The sequence below is a fragment of the Plutella xylostella genome, chromosome 9 (genome assembly GCF_932276165.1).
Source record: "Plutella xylostella chromosome 9, ilPluXylo3.1, whole genome shotgun sequence".
Classification (NCBI taxonomy): Eukaryota; Metazoa; Arthropoda; class Insecta; order Lepidoptera; family Plutellidae; genus Plutella; species Plutella xylostella.
In genome coordinates this window covers 173,176-191,928 of record NC_063989.1, presented here as the reverse complement: position 1 = coordinate 191,928, position 18,753 = coordinate 173,176, and the positions used below count along the sequence as shown (strand labels likewise).

General features: G+C 40.9%; 1 protein-coding gene across 1 annotated transcript; it reads left to right on the top strand.

The window, feature by feature from the left end:
- Positions 1–3,923: 3,923 nt before the first annotated feature.
- On the top strand, positions 3,924–17,197 carry LOC105398184 (acetylcholine receptor subunit alpha-like). Its single transcript, XM_038106262.2, has 11 exons — positions 3,924–4,172; positions 12,897–12,997; positions 13,445–13,584; positions 13,753–13,797; positions 13,943–14,052; positions 14,381–14,561; positions 14,905–15,020; positions 15,320–15,625; positions 15,967–16,113; positions 16,450–16,660; positions 16,952–17,197. The coding sequence occupies exons 2-11, from the start codon at positions 12,937–12,939 to the stop codon at positions 17,150–17,152; spliced, it is 1,518 nt and encodes a 505-aa protein (XP_037962190.2). The 5' UTR covers positions 3,924–4,172; positions 12,897–12,936; the 3' UTR covers positions 17,153–17,197.
- The last annotated feature ends 1,556 nt before the right edge of the window (positions 17,198–18,753 follow it).

Sequence of the window (18,753 nt, the reverse complement as noted above, 5' to 3'; positions counted from 1 at the left end):
CATGATCACTATTTTTGTGACATAATAATTACAAGAAGATTTCCATTTAGAGTGCGATTTTGCAGTAATCATGTTTTAGTTGGGAGTTGGGACTTATTTTCAGTCTTAGCTTATTTATTGTTGTAAAACAGTTATGAAAAGAAACCAGTTCGGAGTACGTTAAGAGTAAAGTTGTTCGCGGAAGTTCTGTATTTTATTATCTGGTTGTTCTCTCACGAAGTACGCGGCCTGTAGTGGGTGTCTCTTGTGTAAGTACTTGTGCTAATGGTGCGCCCGGCTCAAGACACTTCTATTCATTTATTCATCGGGGTTAAGTGTAGTAACTTATGTTTGAACTGTAACTCACTTTCGTATATATAGGTACGTATAATTAGTATATTTGATTACAATATTATGCATTATTTGCTTTCATTTCAACTGTATTAGACTTATCCGTAGAGTGATACTTAATGATTTAAAAAAATTAAAGAAAATGGATATACTACACGTTAATGAACTTTGAGTTTGCAGTTGTTCTAGTCTATCTACATTTTATACAACTGAAAACAAACCCATTTTCACCTGTATTTGCGCCGTGAAAGAAAAAAACTTTTCTCTAACAAATACCGCGAACAAACAATACAACCGGCTCAGCTCAATGTTTTGTAGTGAGGCTAGTAGTCACAAGGCGTAGTGTGTGGACCGAGCGAGTCTGAACTAATAGATGACCCCCCCCCCCCGTGACGCAGGGGGTGCGGGGGGCGGGAAGGACGGCCTTGACCCGCGTGCACTGCGCCACGCACGGAGCGCCACGCCCGCCGGCCCACACTTGCGACCTGCGGGAGCTTTACTGAAGTCATCCTGTATGAAGAATGGACCGTCCGATCGTCATCTAACGTTCATCGTATTTTGACCAAAAATGCTTACAAGCCTTCTAGTACAATTTTTTTAAGTATGTGTTAGAATTTCAGGCGTTTGAGCGGCCGTGGTTCAGGCTCTGCCTTGCTTGGGGTCTAAGGTGTATATGAGATGTCCCAACAAAATATTTTCGTACATTTGAAGGTTTTAGAACCGCAGATTTGCGTCTCAGGCAGTAACTTACTACAGCTTTTATCTCCCTATCGCCTACCGCTTGCGAGGTAGTGAACACTGCGCCTACAAACACGTTCGTTTAAAACAAAGTGCTAGTCTTTGCCGGCTTTCGGATGTTACACATATAAACTTGCACCTGTGTACACGTATGTGTGTGTGTGTGTGTGTGTGTGTGTGTGTGTGTTGGTCTGTGCCTGCAGCAGGTCCGTGGGATTCCGCTGTGAGCGCGGCTCAGCCGAGTTGTGCTCGACTCAGCCCTAATCTCCTTGTCGATACACTATTGAAAGGGATTGCTCAAATACTCATGTCCTATTTATTCTTTGTGCAGCGGCTTCTAGGAACAAGTGTAAGCCACGTTCAGAAAAGGTACCTAATTGTGTTTTTAATTGGTAGTTTTATATCTTTTTTAGAAACAAAAATGAAGTGTAAATTATAGATTCACTTCAGTGGTAGGAGTTTACCTGAATCACTACGTAATACAGATATATTTACAAAAATAATGGGATGCGTGCCAGTAAACATGAATAAAATCTTGTATGGAACCTTGTGCCAATCTTCTGAAGAGATGTATCAGTAGACGGCCTTGCTTAATCACTTTCACTGTTGTTTTGGAAAATTTGATGGATAATAATGCATAGTTATGATGTATTTCATAGACCCCTCTTATGACGAGGACAGACTACATATATTATATTGATGCTGAAGGAGGAGACCTATGTCCAGCAGTCAACAATTTTTGTCTGATAATGATGATGATACTGATGAGTTGCCCAACACTGTACCTCTACGTCAGTGGAACTGGGCGCTGAGCGCTTGTTTAATTTTAAGATAAGAGCTGACACGTAACAAATCCTCGTAATCTCAAAATGCAAATTTCATCAATTTATAATAAGATTTGTATGATAAAGGCGGCGGCGGCGGCGGCGGCGGCGGCGGCGGCGGTGGAGGCGCTATCGGCGGTGTACAGCGCCCGCTGCTTGATGGATGGACGCTATTTTTTAGCAAAAGTCTCGCTAAAATGATAATAATCTATTGAATATGAAATCAGTTTGTAGGCACAGCGGTGTCGGTGGCGGGAGGGGGGGACGTTTCATTTCACAGCCGTCACTTGCATCCGTTTGTAATCAAATGAACATAAAAATTGGAACCAAATTAAACCTGTCATGTTTTTTATGCAATAGTTGAAACGATTTTTAGGTATGCATCATGCCTGCTGTAACTAGGTACTTGAATTTGTTGTTAATAGTATTTTACTTTCGACGATGAATATTAATGTCTAAACAGACTTATTTGATTTTTTAGATTTCCTGGATATGCCTAGGAGGCCTAGATTTTAAACATATAGATATATCTGCGTCGCAGCCTGTAAATTTAAAAATTCTTACACTATTAACGTGTACTCCCTGAAAAGGCCACTCTTTGTATGCAGGTGTTGCAATAGTGGTATAGTAAACAAATAAGGGGTGACTACGAAAATATTGTCTTCTCAATAATTGCAATAAGTTTTGCGGAGAGTAAAATTTCCTTGAAATTTTCTCACTTCTCACGATAAAACCAGGATTAAAAAGAAAATTTTATTAAATGAAGTTTCATCGAAAGAATTCATTTGTGTTGTCAGACAAAGAGTAACGTACCCGTGAATAAAATTAGTTTTCTTTGTTTAAGAGATGAGATGCCTGATTCATTTACATTTTTTGCCAAGAATATCTGGAAAAGCAAGAGAGAGAGAGAGAGTGTGTTTTCAAGTAAGTTTTAGTAACGAAAGTATATATAATAAAAATCGTAATTAGCTAGTTACTGAATGAATTTAATACAAAAATAACAAACTAGATGTTGGTTAAAGTTTCTGTGTGTGTTGATGAATAAGAAGATGATAAGTGCATGCCGTTGCTGTTTCCCTTACATATTTTTCAGCTACAGATCGTGTTATTGTCTGATTCATACTTAACTAGTGTGCAATCATATACACTGTACTGCAACACAGTGTCAGCAAACCAGCCAGTACCTGCTGGTGTGCAATCCAAACAAGAAAAACCTTCTAAATAATGTTAGCAGTTGTAGTCTTCACTATTATGCATAATAGTAAAGAATATATTATTATTTATGAAACTATTCATAGCTACGCCGTAGCAAAGTATTTTCCTTTGATGCTACGCCGTTGCATTTTTTATATTCTTGTTACGCCGTGGCATTATTTCACTAATTGATACTGTACTTTTGCTCTGCCATATGGCATCTATGTGTTTCTGAGAGAGCCGTTTTGAGACGCGAGGCTGATGATGTGGACAGCACGGGGCGGCTGCCGCGTCACCCGCAGACAGGAGTAAGGAGGAGACATGCAGCAGTAACCATTTGATAAGTAACAGTGTTGGAAATCCCCGGCACCGGGACTTGCCGGGACGCCACGGAGCGGGGACAGCGGGAGGTAATGCAATCAATCAGTGTGATGTACATTCAGTTACCGGCGCGGGTTTGTCAAATTGCAACGAGCAGAATATGAATTGGTTTTGATTTCATTAAAGTAGTTTCTGCCTCTGTAGAGGTATATCAATACAGTCTGCCTGGACTTTTCATGAAAAGTTTGACTATATGGTACTACATCTTACGGCCGACAAAATGAACCTGACAGCAATGATGGGAAATCCATCCAAAGTATAAATTATTTTGTAAAGTCCCAATTTACTTCCGTTTACCAGGTTCGTATCTGCGATCATCATCTCGTAACTTTTATTTCAGTGGGCTTGTTCCGGCGTTACGCAACCGATGCGATTAATAAAAATCGCCACTTCCGTGTGTCGGGACGGGCGGGGCGCGGGCGGGGGCGGGGGTGCGCGCGCGGCGGGGGCGGCGGGGCGGGCGGGCCGCAGTCGCCGGCGCGCCGCCCTACGCGCCGCACGTGCCGGCTCACCGCGCACCCACACTCCGGACGACACTTTTGAATACCTTATACACTGATACCTCGTGTTCCTTACTGCCTAGTGATAAGTGCCACACTGCCGATACTGACCAGTGAATCTTCCGCCACAACAGTGAATTGATATTGAGTAGGAGCTAGTAGTCCCTCGGAGCTGGTGCGAGCTGCCCGCGCCCGGAGCCTGCAGGTGCGCTACCGTGCACCCATATCTAGTGCACCCACACCTAGTGCACCCATACCCCGTGCACCCACACCTAGTGCACAAACACCTAGTGTACCCACAACGAATGCACCCAAACCTAGTGCACCCTTCGCCCGCATGCAGTGACACTGAGGATGTCACCCAGCGCTTGTGCACCATCTTACTATCACTATTGAGCACATTATTCAAATACACATCCTGATTGGTATAACTACGAGCCAGCACTCCCCGTGTCGACAGTAGATGTGCGCCCCCTGGCCAGTCATAGAATAATTCATCACGGTGAAAACCCTGACGTTTGCGACCGACACACTAATATGATAAACTATCTCTGTACTTACTTTTTAAACTATTTCTTTAGCCTTCGTAGGTATACGCTTTTTGTAGGTAAAACCTCTTTCAGATAGAAAGCGTCTTCTCTATGAACTCTGCCTAGTCGCCACTGTGTAGAAATTCATGATTTCTCAAAATTACACAAAAACAAAAAAAAAACCAGCTTAATGACGTTGCCTGGAATATTGAAGTACATTTAACAACGAATCAGAAAATTACCAACTAAAAACGGAAATATTTTATTCAAATGTTTTAAGCAGTTGGGGCCATTTGGTGTCAGCATTTTATAAGAGGATTTTTTTCATTGGTCGCGAGTGTAATTATCTATTTGACCACTCAATGATTTAGAAAGAAAGAAAGAAACATTTATTTAAACAAAAGTACTTGAAATAATCCTATAATATTATTGTGATCATTGATTTAAATTTAATTCTTATCACGCATAATATTTACTTAAAACAAAATTAATTAAAAATGAATTTGTATTTGTGTCTAATCTATTCAGGTATGACTATGTAGTTGCACTATGCAAAACACGTCCTGTCTGACAATGCAATTTCGAGCAATCAGTCATGTGTAGTAGTTGTGACTGCGCTACTGAGGCAAAACTAGTCCTGCCTGGGCAAAACAATTTCTATGTCTTGTATGTAGTATATGTGGTATATATTATGTAGATACATGAAGCATGGCAATATTAAAGAAAGTAGGTAAAACTATACAGACCGTTTTGATATTTGTTGTGGCGTTTTTGGAAATGTCTGATATGATTCCACAGCCATTGTTTTATGCTTAGCAGATCCGCTAAAACAGATAACACCCTTGCAAGGGTTCCGTAACTTAATTTCGACAGTTATAATACTATTAAAGTATTTTCGATTAACGTTAAGTCGTCAGAACGATTGTGTGAATAGCTTATAGCGAAACAACTTTTGGTCGCTAAACGCTGCTTCGACTGAACGATTCATCGAATATTTATTAATCAATGAAAAGATTTTTTTGAACGTTACATTCAGTGTAAGTAGTTACCTATACCCTATACATGCAAATTGTTTGGTAGTTTTTAAGCCGCTGCGACAACAAATAATAATAACCAAGATAAATAGACAAGTGCGATTGCAGTCGACAAGGCAAGACATAGTTTCCTGATGACCCTTGACTTTCTTGGAAACATTACAATAGCTCATATTATCAGATTGAATGAAAACTAAATGCGTTCTAAATAATTTCACCTTAAAACTAAAAAGTTACGACTACCATCCGGTTTGTCCAAAAATTATACAAAATAGTACTACATATAAAAATAATAGTAGGTATACTGAAAATATGAATTTTCACTGTATAAAACTCATATGATTATATTGTACCTATGTATTAGGATGACAGATTAATGATCAAGCTAAGTGTTAATCCAGCACGCTCAATTAATTTGGTGATGCATATATACCTAGGTAAGAGCTAGATCGTTATCTAATAACTTATTAGATGACCATTGACTATTTCGACCCAATACATGAACATAATATTTTTAAAGTGTTAACCAGGAAACTACAGTTATATACATATACATTTTTTTTTTAAGTAGCCAATTCAGTGTCCCACTGCTGGGCAAAGGCCTCCCTATGTTTATTATTTACATATACATACAGACAGAAAATCGTATGATTCTCATAAATGACTTAAAGCCTATAACACTCATCTTTCAGTGAAAGGTTAAAGTTAAAACGATTGTTTTAAAAGTTTCGAAGCTTACCATTCCCATTAGAATGCGCTCTGCAGCCTCCTCGTGGGAGTGAAGTAGCCCCCCGAGCCCCGGTCTCACCGCGGCGGCACCGCCGAGGCACTCTACTCACCGCTTCAATAATGAACGGCTGTTCACACAAGCTTGCTTTTATATGAGCATTATAAACTTTACTTAACAATTCTTTTGTTATGTTGTTATTATCATCTTAAGAACTGTATCGTATCGTCATTACTGAGTATATCACCAACGAAAATAATAATACACTCACGAGCAGCTGGAACTTTTTCATTGCTCGTGAGTATACAACATACTGTCAATATTCTCAGCCTTTTTTATCGTGAGATCATGATCTGTTTCCCATTTTCCGTTTTATATTACTATTGTATGTACCTATACAATATGCTGTGTCATTTTCTAGCTTATTACCCTACTGTTTGTTTGCATTGGCCTCCTACACCACAGCTAGCCGAATTTCATCTGAAATCGCGAGCTGCATTCAGCCACTCTGAAGCCGGCGCCGTGCACACTGCACAGCACTCGCACAGAATCCTAATAAATTGCAGAGAACCAGCCTTCCTATAAACCAGCTCTAAACGTATAGCCATATGTGCCAGAACCCTTTATTACACTAATCCCTTACTGAGTCCCTAAATCCAAAATGGGTTGAAATTAAAATAATTCCTTATCGATGATAATGATTCTAGTAACTTTCGGGTGGCTTCGAGTAGGAAAGGTCAAGGCATTTTGATTGGCGGAAAGTTCATTAAACCAGCATCCTGCGTCCAGCGTTAATGCCTCATGAGTTAGTGCGGGCGCCAACTGGCGCGGGGGTAATGTGGGGGGTAATAGCCCAAGTTCTAGATGAATCCGTATAAACTCAGTTAGGAGTCATTAATAGTGCGAGATAGTCGACAGCAGTCGATATTGGGTAAATTTACCAATAAATTGATTTTTTTATCGTAATATGGGGGAATACATACCATGTATGGAATCCCACTTGGATAATTTCTTAAATGTTTAATTATACATGTAAATATTAGGTCCTTACATATGAAATTGGCGTTTTCTATGGGAGGTACATAAAGTAGTTTTTTTATGAAATATTTTTGATTAATCAAAGTATGTACTATTGCTATGTATGCATCTTTGCCATCTCATAGGTAGTTCATTGATCCCCTTACTAAAAAAACCATTCGGCCGCCCGAATGGTTTCAGTAAAATCTTTGAAGGCGGTTTGGACTGCCCCATCGAAGTTGAATCCAACAACTCCATTCTATATATTGTGTGAATGTGTCTCCTCAATGAAGGCATTAATTCGATACCGTCCCGTGGCGGCGGCGACACGGCTCTCAGTCTACAATTTCCTGTATAAAATCCGATATCTGGTTATCTATGATCCGCCGAGGCGACCGGCTTAACCGGGATTACCGGTGGGTGAAGATGAGATGTTTGTATGGGATGCTTGCATAGATGTCAATAACTCTGCAACAACTTCTCATGGGTATTCACTTTCTTTATAATGCAACATGCTCGCGCGTAGATTCCACAGATGCAGCAGTGATGTCAAAATCACTCTTTTTAAAGCATACTGCCAAAATATGTACACCTGCCATCTGTGGATCAAGTACACCAGAAGGGCGATGAGCACCTTGAGTGGTGCAGTATAATGATGCATACCGCACGCTCATGAGGCTGCCACGCTTCTGTAGCGCGTCGAGCATGTTCGCGGAGGCGGGGGTGCCCGACTTTTTTGCCGTCCTCAGGTCACGTATCGCTTCTTTCTGGTCGGGGCTGAGCAGCTCCGGAAATGCAATCTTGAATGTTGTATCGCAAGACATCACCAATCCTTTTTACAAGCATTGGATATCTGTTCATCAGGACGCGAATCGTAAATGACTGTCTTTTGCAAGTGACTAGTATAACCCTATACATTATATTGGTTATTTGCAAAAGACCTTAGACTTAGATTTTAGATTTTTTATTGTAGCTAGTTTTAAGACAATATGGGTACTGCATTACCTGAAATAAATGACTATTTATTTTATTATTTTTATATTTATAATGCTTCGCCTTGGGTAACTAAAGTATATAAAGAAAAAACCTGCCAGTTTAAACCCCCAGAATCAGGGTAGTCAAGGTGATATACGTTTAAAAATACAAGGTATGTATATTATCCTCCTTATAAAACACATTAAAATTTTCTACCATGCGTAGTACTAATATTTTTTATAGCCATAATCTGTATCTCAGATAAGATGGTACAGTTCACAAGTATTCATGCGAATGTAACGGAAACGCATAATATTTATTGAATTGAATAAAATTCCGTGGCCACTGGGCGCGTGAACATTCACGAAGATTGTTTGAGCTCGCCGGATCCCATCCGGGCCCTCGGAGGTCACTTCAGACTACAAAAACCAAGTTTCAGAGCTTTGCTTAGAATAAAAAATATAAAACATTCATAAAGAAATTCCTTTCATTTCATATTTTTGTGTCTAATTTATATTTTTTTAATTCATGTACCTATTTATCAACATACAATATAATATAATTTTAAGCTTTAGCTTCAATGTTTGTTTATACACGCCTTTTGGGTTAAGGGCCCGTACAGGGTGACGTGCCGCGCCAATTTTGGGTTTTCAATGCTCTTCACACAGCACACGCAGTGACACGCTCACATGTAAGTTTGCACAGTGGGTCGATAAACTTTTACTCGCCAACTTTATTGACAATTATGTTCAAGTACATTTTGGGTGATTTTAGGGTAAGTAAGTATAATTCTTACTTACACTGGTAGGCACCAGGAAAGAGTAGAAATTAATAGGGGTGCCACTTTACTCTATACTCGGAACCCGATTAGCTTTCTCAAACAAATGTGGTATTTACTTGTAGAAAGGTAACTAAAAGTATTAAAGTGTAGATAATAGTTTCGGGCATCCTCCAGCCAACTGAACCCCGACGACAAAGCAAAGTAAATACATAGTGTCGCAAAAGGGCTATACTAAGCCAAAAGGGGATGACTCAAGGGGTCATTCTGAACAACTTTTGTTCTACGAGATTTGCAAATTCGCGAAAAAAAATATTCGTTTTCCATGGTAAAAAGTCACATGTCCAACAAAGTTTCTATGAAAAAGGTTTTTTTTTGTTAATTTCCAAAACTCGTAGAGCAAAAGTTCAGAATGACCCCCTGTCTTACTCCTTTTTACCCGACTGCCGAAGGAGGAGGGTAATGTTTTTTGATTGTATGTATGTATATATGTATGTTTGTCTGTTTCTTTGTTCCCTCCTGTAGCCTAAACGGCTTGATAGATTTTGATGTATGAGGTATTGTTAGAAGCGTATTGATGGCGCGATGGCTATAGGCTATGTGACGTTCCATTAAAATGTACATAGCACCCTCTTGAGGACATAACGTGATGATCGAAAAAATAATAATTCAACTTTGCCGTGTAAGGTATCAAATGAAAGGACTTGATTTTCACATTACAAAAATATGCCTATTGGAGGTATTTAAATAACAACACCAAAATTATTGAAATAAAAAATGATCATGAACTACCTACCGACGTAAAATTTCATAAAATAAAAACAACTAAAAAGTTACAAATAAAAAAATACAATTATAAAAAACTAAAAACCTGACTGTACGCTAAAAACATGAAAACGAGTCCCAATGTTAATGGAAAGTATCGCAGGCGGGGACCAACTTGACCGCCACTCAAGGCCGTTTTCTAAGTAACATTCAGGTAAATGGTGAACCCTCTGCTGGTATAATTTGTTTATATACCGCTTTTTCAATACCTGTAAGTACATTTTTTGGCAGCATAATATTTTTACTTAATTTTAGGGTTTCGAACGTCAAAAGAAAAAAAGCAACCGTTATAGGATCTCTTTGTTGTCCGTCTGTCTGACTGACTGTCTGTCACCGCCCTTTTTCTCAGAAACGGGTAAAGATATCAAGCTTATATTTCGCATAGATGGGGAGTACCCCAAAAAAAATATTATGATACTCCCTGTCCCACACAAGTAAATTGGGGCTTATATTTTTTCCAGTTATTTTGATGTGTATCCTTTTTTTTTCTTTGTTGTTTTGTACAAGTATGTGTTTCTTTTCTTTAAATCTGTATTTTTTTTTGTTGTTGCTGTCTATGTGTCGAAAAAATGTATCTTTATCTTCAAATCACGCCATCTATCGTTTGTTTTTTTGTGGCTACTGTCTATAGAAGAAATTCCGTCATTGACAATTTTACGTTACGAATTTATTTTTATTTATTTTATTTTTATTTTTACATTTTCGTGGAGAATCAACAGCATTTTGTTAATAAATAATTATTACTTATGAACACATAACAACTTGATGCCATTAACAGAATGAACTTAGTAAACCCAGTAAACCTAACACATCCAGAGGAAAAATAAAATCTCTTTCTCTCTCTCTGAAAAACATACTTAATAGCCCAAACTCGATGCTTTTAGCTATTAACATCTTTGAAATAAAATTGAGCCACCACCGTGCTACTGCCCTCATCAGATCCTCACGAGACCATACCTCAACCAGCACCAAGAGACTGTATTTTTGATCCCTAACCTAATGTTCGTGCGTATTGTCATCACTTAGATCTATTCGCTATATTCCTGCTCCTCATCAGACCTTTACGAGACTGTAATATCACGAGAATATTGCACACTATCTAATTTAATATAATGTATTGAATATACTGGAAGAATTATGCTTCCTCAATTTCAAATCAAATTATGTTGGTGTCATAAAAGTTGAAAAAGTGCAATGACAACCAATGTGCAGTGATTTTGTATCTGTACACGATAAGATCGCGAACTGTCAGTGCTGCCTAAACCGACGTGACCCTTCTTTGGAGGCCAGCGGCCAACTGAGTCAAACGTCACTTGTGTTTATGATTTTATAACACAGAAAGCCGCCATAGATATTTGTATGAAGATTTGAGGGAAAAAAATTGCTCAACTTTGGGATTAATTTACACAAAATAAGTGTGTGTTTATTAAAAAACAAGGTATTTAGCGCCTAGTCCAAGCCTTTAACTTTATAATATGATAAAAATCATATGAAAATTCTTTATAATTACGACACATTTGTTACAATACGGGAGTGTGATTGACTGGTTTTTCTTGATATTCTGAAATTAATTTACAGTTATCCATAATCATTTACTTAAATTCGAATGATTCAGCACCTAGCTAGACTCTTCAACTACCTGTGTGATTTTTTTCAAGGCTGTAGAACATCATTTACTACATAATTCTATGACAATGCCAACCCTCGATTCCCTATTGCAGACCCTTAATGTCTAGAAAAATATTTACCGTTTATTTATTCAGGGTATTGCAAAAATGGTATATGAACAAAGCCGAAAGGCATATTTAAAATGGATGTTAATCCGTTGAGTAAACCTAACAATAATAAATAACCACGTACCTATCTTCTATCTGGTTGTTGCATGACCAATTTGCTCTCTTTTGATAGTTTTTTGTAAAGCTAGTATAACCCTCCAGTCACCGGCGCTCGCTCTACAATCGCATATTTGAATATTTGCATGTCTTTGATCCCTTCTATACACATTTAAAATTTTGCCGCCTAACTTTTACTTTTATGTTGATTCGCCTTTGATAAAGTTTTATGTTGGGTTGACGGTTTATCGCAGAGCTTTGAGAAATTATGTCCTCTTGCGGAGTCGCTCACCGTACTCGGCTCGAACTGTGCAGCGATTGGGTACACAGTTTGCCGATTCAGAGTGTTTGTAGTTAAGTTCAGCCTATGCTGTAGGTACTTAAATAAATTATTATTTTTACAATATGACTCACACAAGTATGTTATTGAAAAAATTATGCATAAGTACAAAGTGCTTGAACACGTGCATCACCATGATGGTCGCTAGCAGACCTGGAAACAGGGGGGAGGGGGAGGTTGGTTGTGGTGAAGAGTAATAGGCAAATGGTATGTACATATATGTTTGCATGAGAATGTTAAAAAAACCGTGCAAATACGTGATAAAAATAACTATAGCCAGGGCACCAGCCTAATAAAAAACCTTTATCTACTATATATACCTATCGTAGTTAAAAAGGTTTTCAGTGACTTAACATTATGTAGAGGTATGTAGTGCCTTATGAGAAACTTATAGTTATTGATACAGTTTCTAAACTTGAATTAGGTAACCTTATGGTTATTAGGTATCCCTTTCGCCACCCTTCCTTTTACAAAGTTTACTTAACAATTTAAATATAGGAATTTCATTATTCCGGATAAAGCCTATTCTTCGAAGCTCGCGGGAAGGCTTATAAAGACTCATCCCAGGATATGCATGCAGGACCACTAATTTTATTTACAAAGTCTCTATAAATCCGTGTCATTCCCTTTCCTGTGGCATGGCCGTGTGATATCCTATACCTATACAGTGTGTTAAAAGACTGTATAGTATGCCGAAAGAGGGTTCACTCAGGGGATGATTCTGAACAAGTTTTGTACTTCAACTTTAGAAAATTCGAGAAAAAATTTCTTTTGCAATATTTTCCACAGGATGTCTCACCGCAATGCCACGGGTAGGTTATACTATACAACGGGTATAAATTCTAAATAACAACGTATTGTTTGATTGCAGCGCTAGTGGCGCCGCCATGCGCTGACGCCATGCGCGCGACATGCGCCCCCCCCTCCGCCCCGCGCCGCTGCTCGCGCTGCTGCTATGTCTCGCCGCCACCGGTACGTACCTGCACCAGCACTATTAAGGAATCTCTACCTAAACCAAACCCCTGCTCTCGGGGGAGGCCAGAGAGGTCGATTCACCCAGGGGTCGCCCCTCGGGGGTCCAGACCAACTCCAGCTGAGCTGCTACATTACAAAGTTACGAATGAATCACTCAGTATAGAAGGTTTTGGAATGTTTGATAGTACTGCAAATAAATTGTGTATTAAATAAATGTATTTTGACAACGTGAAGATCCAACTACGTCGCTACCTCGCTGGTATATACGCAGCTTATCACAATGAGGTGCAATTCCGTGCACTGCGGCTTACGACTGTCTTAACATAAGCGCAGAAAAGACGAGTAGGTACCTTTAAAGCGAAAGTCCCTTTCAAGCGTTCGTTACGTTGTGTTTTATTGTGCTAATGAAACAGATACGTGATATATCTGTCATACTTGTTACAGAGGTGTGCGGCAACCCGGACGCCAAGCGCCTGTACGACGACCTGCTCAGCAACTACAACAAGCTGGTGCGGCCCGTGCGCAACGTCACCGCCGCGCTCTCCGTGCGCATCAAACTCAAGCTCAGCCAGCTCATCGACGTGGTGAGCACACACACAAACACACACACCGCCACCACTTAATCTAGATATTATGGTAAATTAGTTATTGTTACTACTATGCGATTGTTACCACAATACCAAGAACAAACACAATAATAATAACTGAATAATATAAAACAATAATTCTAATTAATTGTATTTCCATTTCAGAATTTAAAAAACCAGATTATGACCACAAACTTATGGGTAGAACAGGTATGTATTTCAGTTAGGTACATAACGTTATGATTTAATATTTTATAGTTTGGGTTCAACAAAACTTTTATTTTTCAATTTAAAAAATAGATCCTTTTAATTTTCTTGAGTTGATAGTTGACATAGTGGTATTGTGATGTTGCAGAGTTGGTACGACTACAAGCTGTCGTGGGAGCCGCGCGAGTACGGCGGCGTGGAGATGCTGCACGTGCCCTCCGACCACATCTGGCGCCCCGACATCGTGCTCTACAATAAGTACGTACCACACCTGGCCATAAAACGCTGTTCCATATCTGACCCCGACACCTTTTCCTACATCTGGCACCCCGACATCGTGCTCTACAATAAGTAAGTACACTGCCTTCCACATGTGTCCATGAAACGTTGTTCCACATCTGGCCCCCACACCTTGATACATATTGTGCTCTACAATAAGTTACGTACGTTCTAACCCTTATTCCACATCTGATGAATCACGATACATAGGTACTCACTAACTACATAATTGCAAGTAATTTGGTAGTGACTTCTGAAATAAAACAAGCGCGAGCATTTATTCACCAGCTCATGTTGTATATTCCAGCGCTGACGGCAACTTCGAAGTAACCCTGGCGACGAAGGCGACGCTGAACTACACGGGGCGCGTGGACTGGCGCCCGCCCGCCATCTACAAGAGCTCGTGCGAGATCGACGTGGAGTACTTCCCCTTCGACCAGCAGACCTGCGTCATGAAGTTCGGCTCCTGGACCTACGACGGCTTCCAGGTAACCACCAGCGATCACAATAGGCATCATGATTATAGATTTCTGGATGGACGGTCATGCTGAAATATTGAACCTTCTTGACAGCTGTAGTATTGTGCAGCATTATTTTTTTATTCAGATGAACCATTACAAGCTGCAAAAGTAGAGAGATAATAACCTCTCCGAATGATATATCTACTGTTCATACTCTACTGCGCTACTCGTATTTTATCTCTCCTAGCGTAGGGATGCCTGCATGTCATGATGTTTACCTAAAAGTAAACAACGTAATCCCTGTCTAAATCCAATCTTCGTATAATACAGTTGATAGTGGTTCTAATCGTTGATTGTCTGCACTGGGCAGGTGGACCTGCGGCACATCGACGAGGCGCGCGGCACCAACGTGGTGGAGCTGGGCGTGGACCTCAGCGAGTTCTACACCAGCGTGGAGTGGGACATCCTCGAGGTGCCCGCCGTCAGGTGAGGGGGGGTGGGACAGGCGAGGCCGGGGGAGGGCGCCGTCAGAGGTACCCGACCAACAGTTAACTGTGCCACTGTGCAGCAGACAGGGTGTTTGGCGCATGGAAACTATAAAAAATTATGCAGCCCATTCCTATATGTAATTCCTTGGGCTTTGGGCATTTGTCAAGACATTCAACTGCTGCTCATTTAGCTTCATTTTGTAAGTAGTGAAGTGTACCACGAACCATAGCTCCTCCAAAAATACTAAAGCATAAAAGTAAAATTATGCCTAAGCAGCCAAATCTTCTTCGTTGCAGAAACGAGAAGTTCTACACGTGCTGCGACGAGCCGTACCTCGACATCACGTTCAACATCACGATGCGGCGCAAGACGCTGTTCTACACCGTGAACCTCATCATCCCGTGCATGGGCATCTCGTTCCTCACCGTGCTGGTGTTCTACCTGCCGTCGGACAGCGGCGAGAAGGTGTCGCTGTCCATCTCCATCCTGCTCTCGCTCACGGTGTTCTTCCTGCTGCTGGCGGAGATCATCCCGCCCACCTCGCTCGTGGTGCCGCTGCTGGGCAAGTTCGTGCTCTTCACCATGATCCTCGACACCTTCAGGTGAAGCATTCTGGCTATCTATGTTCTTCTTGGTAGCGTTTCGGTAACACTAGTGGAACTAGAGTTTTATTAGTGTGTTAATCGTAATATAGGAAAATTTTTTTGAGTAAAATTTTCTGTCCTCATTATTAAGGGTACTTTTTAGGTTCTCTTTTAGGTGGCATTATAAAATTTCACCTGATTAAGCTGCATTATTTACGTCATTTTAAAAATTTATTCCTTCTGATAACAAGAGAGTACCACTACTACCGCAGTAAGGTCTACGCATCCACCGTTCCTTCCGCAACTACGTAACCTCTAGAGTCTAAGAGTCTAGACCGTGGACATGTTTCGTGTTGCAGCATCTGCGTGACGGTGGTGGTGCTGAACGTGCACTTCCGCTCGCCGCAGACGCACTCCATGGCGCCGTGGGTGCGCCGCGTGTTCATCCACGTGCTGCCGCGCCTGCTGGCCATGCGCCGCCCGCACTACCGCCCCGACCCGCACAGGTACCCGCACTACCGCCCCGACCCGCACAGAATCATTGTTGTGATAGACTTTAACGTGCTTTCAACAGAGATAAGTTCTTTAACGAATCGCATCATAGTAACCACTTTCCCAATGCCAATAAGTAATATATCTGTTGAAAGCACGCTTTTCCTCGAGCTAATTAAAAGACACCTTCTTCGTCAGGGTGCTTCAGTCCTTCTCAACAGGTGCCACATTGACTCGCCCGAGTCACTTAAGCCCCCAATTTGTAGTTAACTAGTAAAAGTCACCTGCTTGTTCAGGGTGCTCCAGTTCTTCTCGTCTTACTGTTTGTACTAACCTTGTCTTGTTGTCAGGTCTCGGTTCGCGGGCGTGTGGGAGGGGCTGGCGGCGGCGGAGGTGGCGGGCTCCCCGTGCCGTCTGCACGCGGGGCCGGGGGCGCCGGGGGGCGGGGCGGGGGCGGGGGACGCGCTGCGCCGCTGCACGCGCTGCCCCGAGCTGCACAAGGCCATCGACGGTATCAACTACATCGCCGAGCAGACGCGCAAGGAGGAGGAGTCCACGAGGGTCAGTACTGATGTTATATATATATATTTTTATGGGCGGCGTAGGTGCTCTTCACCTTCATAGATTCATGATAGACGTGTGAAAAAACTGTAATTTTTATGATTCAATTAAATATATAGCAGTCAAATGTATAAAATTCACGATCGATTCAGCTATATCGCTGGTTCGTTTTTGGCGCCTCTAGGAGGTCTTAGATAAACATCGATGAGTCTCTAATCATCATCATCGTCAGACCGTAATAATTTATGATCGTAGAGGACAGTAAAAGTACAAGGTGGTTGTTCCGTGCAGGTGAAGGAGGACTGGAAGTACGTGGCGATGGTGCTGGACCGGCTGTTCCTGTGGATCTTCACGCTGGCGGTGCTGGTGGGGTCGGCCGGCATCATCCTGCAGGCGCCCACGCTGTACGACGAGCGCGCGCCCATCGACGTGCGCCTGTCCGAGATCGCCTACACCGCCGCCAAGCCGCGCCCGCCACTGCCGCCACGCTAGTGCCCCGTGAGGCCACCTGGCGCCATGCTAGTCGCCGTGAGGCCGGCTGGTGCCACTAGTGCCGCGCCAGCCATGCTAGCGCCGTGCTAGAGCAACTCCAGCCGTGCTAGCGCCGTGCTAGAGCCGTGCTAGAGCCACTCCAGCCGTGTCAACGCGCGTTCCGGCCGCCTACCTACTTATGAATCAAACGAAATTTTTATATTTGTTACACCAAACGACTCGTCCCGTCGCGTCGCCGTGTCTATTGTGTTACCTGTAAATAATATTATTATATAGTTTATATGACGATATGAGGTGATCGAGATGTGAGTCGATTTTTTTTTTATATAGACGAATTAAAATCGATCGTTTTTAAAATGAAGTTTTTTTTGGTTTTCATACTCTTTTACCAGCGAAGTGACGCGGCGAATGGCGTCGCTATTGTTCGTAGTGTTCCGAGCACAAGAGTCAGACTTTCTTTCTCCCAGAAAGAAGCGTCCTCGTGGTTCTTTTGCGTCAAACGAAAAGACAATCATTCTATATATTTAAAAATATAATATAGAAAATTGACCGTATACAACTGATGTTCAGACTCGTATTGAAAAAAGTACCCTGCCAAAAAAGGTTTGTGATCTCTGACATGTTAAAAATTGATAACTGTCAGAATTCCGCGGGATTAAAAATTAGAGTATAGTGTAGGGTGGTAGTAGTAGGGATCTCAACTATCTCGTGAGGACCTCCCGACACAGACCAGCTGGTTTTACATATTTTATTATTGTTTATCAAAGGATGAAACGAGTGATGCGACGACTAATATAACAATAATAATGATAATACATGACAAGTGTCTTATCAAAGTAACTTATGTCTTCTTTTGCTAACTTTATTTTGGGAAACGGTTTTTAACATAAGATTTAAAGGAAAATAGCCTTTATCTATGTGTAGGATAATATATTTTTTTACTATGATACTTAGTTCTTTCTGCCGGCAAACGTATTTTTTAGAGGGTATTGTGAGGTAGGTTCTTAAAAACCGGTCAAGTGCGAGTTGGACTCGCGCACTGAGGGTTCCGTACAAAGATAAGCTCTCTCAAAAAACATATTTATATTGGCAGTTGAAATTATATTTTGCCATAGGTACTTACATCGATATACCTACGTCATGGTCAATTCTGCATCTTTTAAATGTAAGTTTGAAACTATTATAAATAAATAAATAAATAAATTCTTTATTTAGCCAAAAAAGTATTCACAAAAGAAAATACACAGTGGGACCTGCACTAGGAAAAACCTGTAACGCGGGCTCCCGGTTCAATTTAACTATTACAGATTTGACAGTTTGTGATACAAAAAAAAATAATTAAACAAAGTAAAAAATAATTATTATGAGCTATTCTTAAACAGAATAAAAAATAAAATATTACTCGTAAACTAAAAATGAAATTAGAATTAAAGTGCCAGTTTTGGGAGAAACTCTTTTCAACGGAATTTATGTTTTTTTTCAATTGACTGTGCTGGATCTGGGTCTTTAACCGTTGCGGGAGGGTTCTAAAAATTTACTTAGCATGCTGAGGGCGATGGTCTTGGTCAGCCAGACTTGAGATAATCAGGAACAAAAAATAT

Coding starts and splice junctions, on each gene's coding strand:
- LOC105398184 (XM_038106262.2), top strand. CDS start 12,937: ATGCGCCCCCCCCTCCGCCCCGCGCCGCTGCTCGCGCTGCTGCTATGT. Junction 14,053..14,380: donor GACATCGTGCTCTACAATAA/GTACGTACCACA, acceptor TGTATATTCCAG/CGCTGACGGCAACTTCGAAG. Junction 15,021..15,319: donor CTCGAGGTGCCCGCCGTCAG/GTGAGGGGGGGT, acceptor TCTTCGTTGCAG/AAACGAGAAGTTCTACACGT.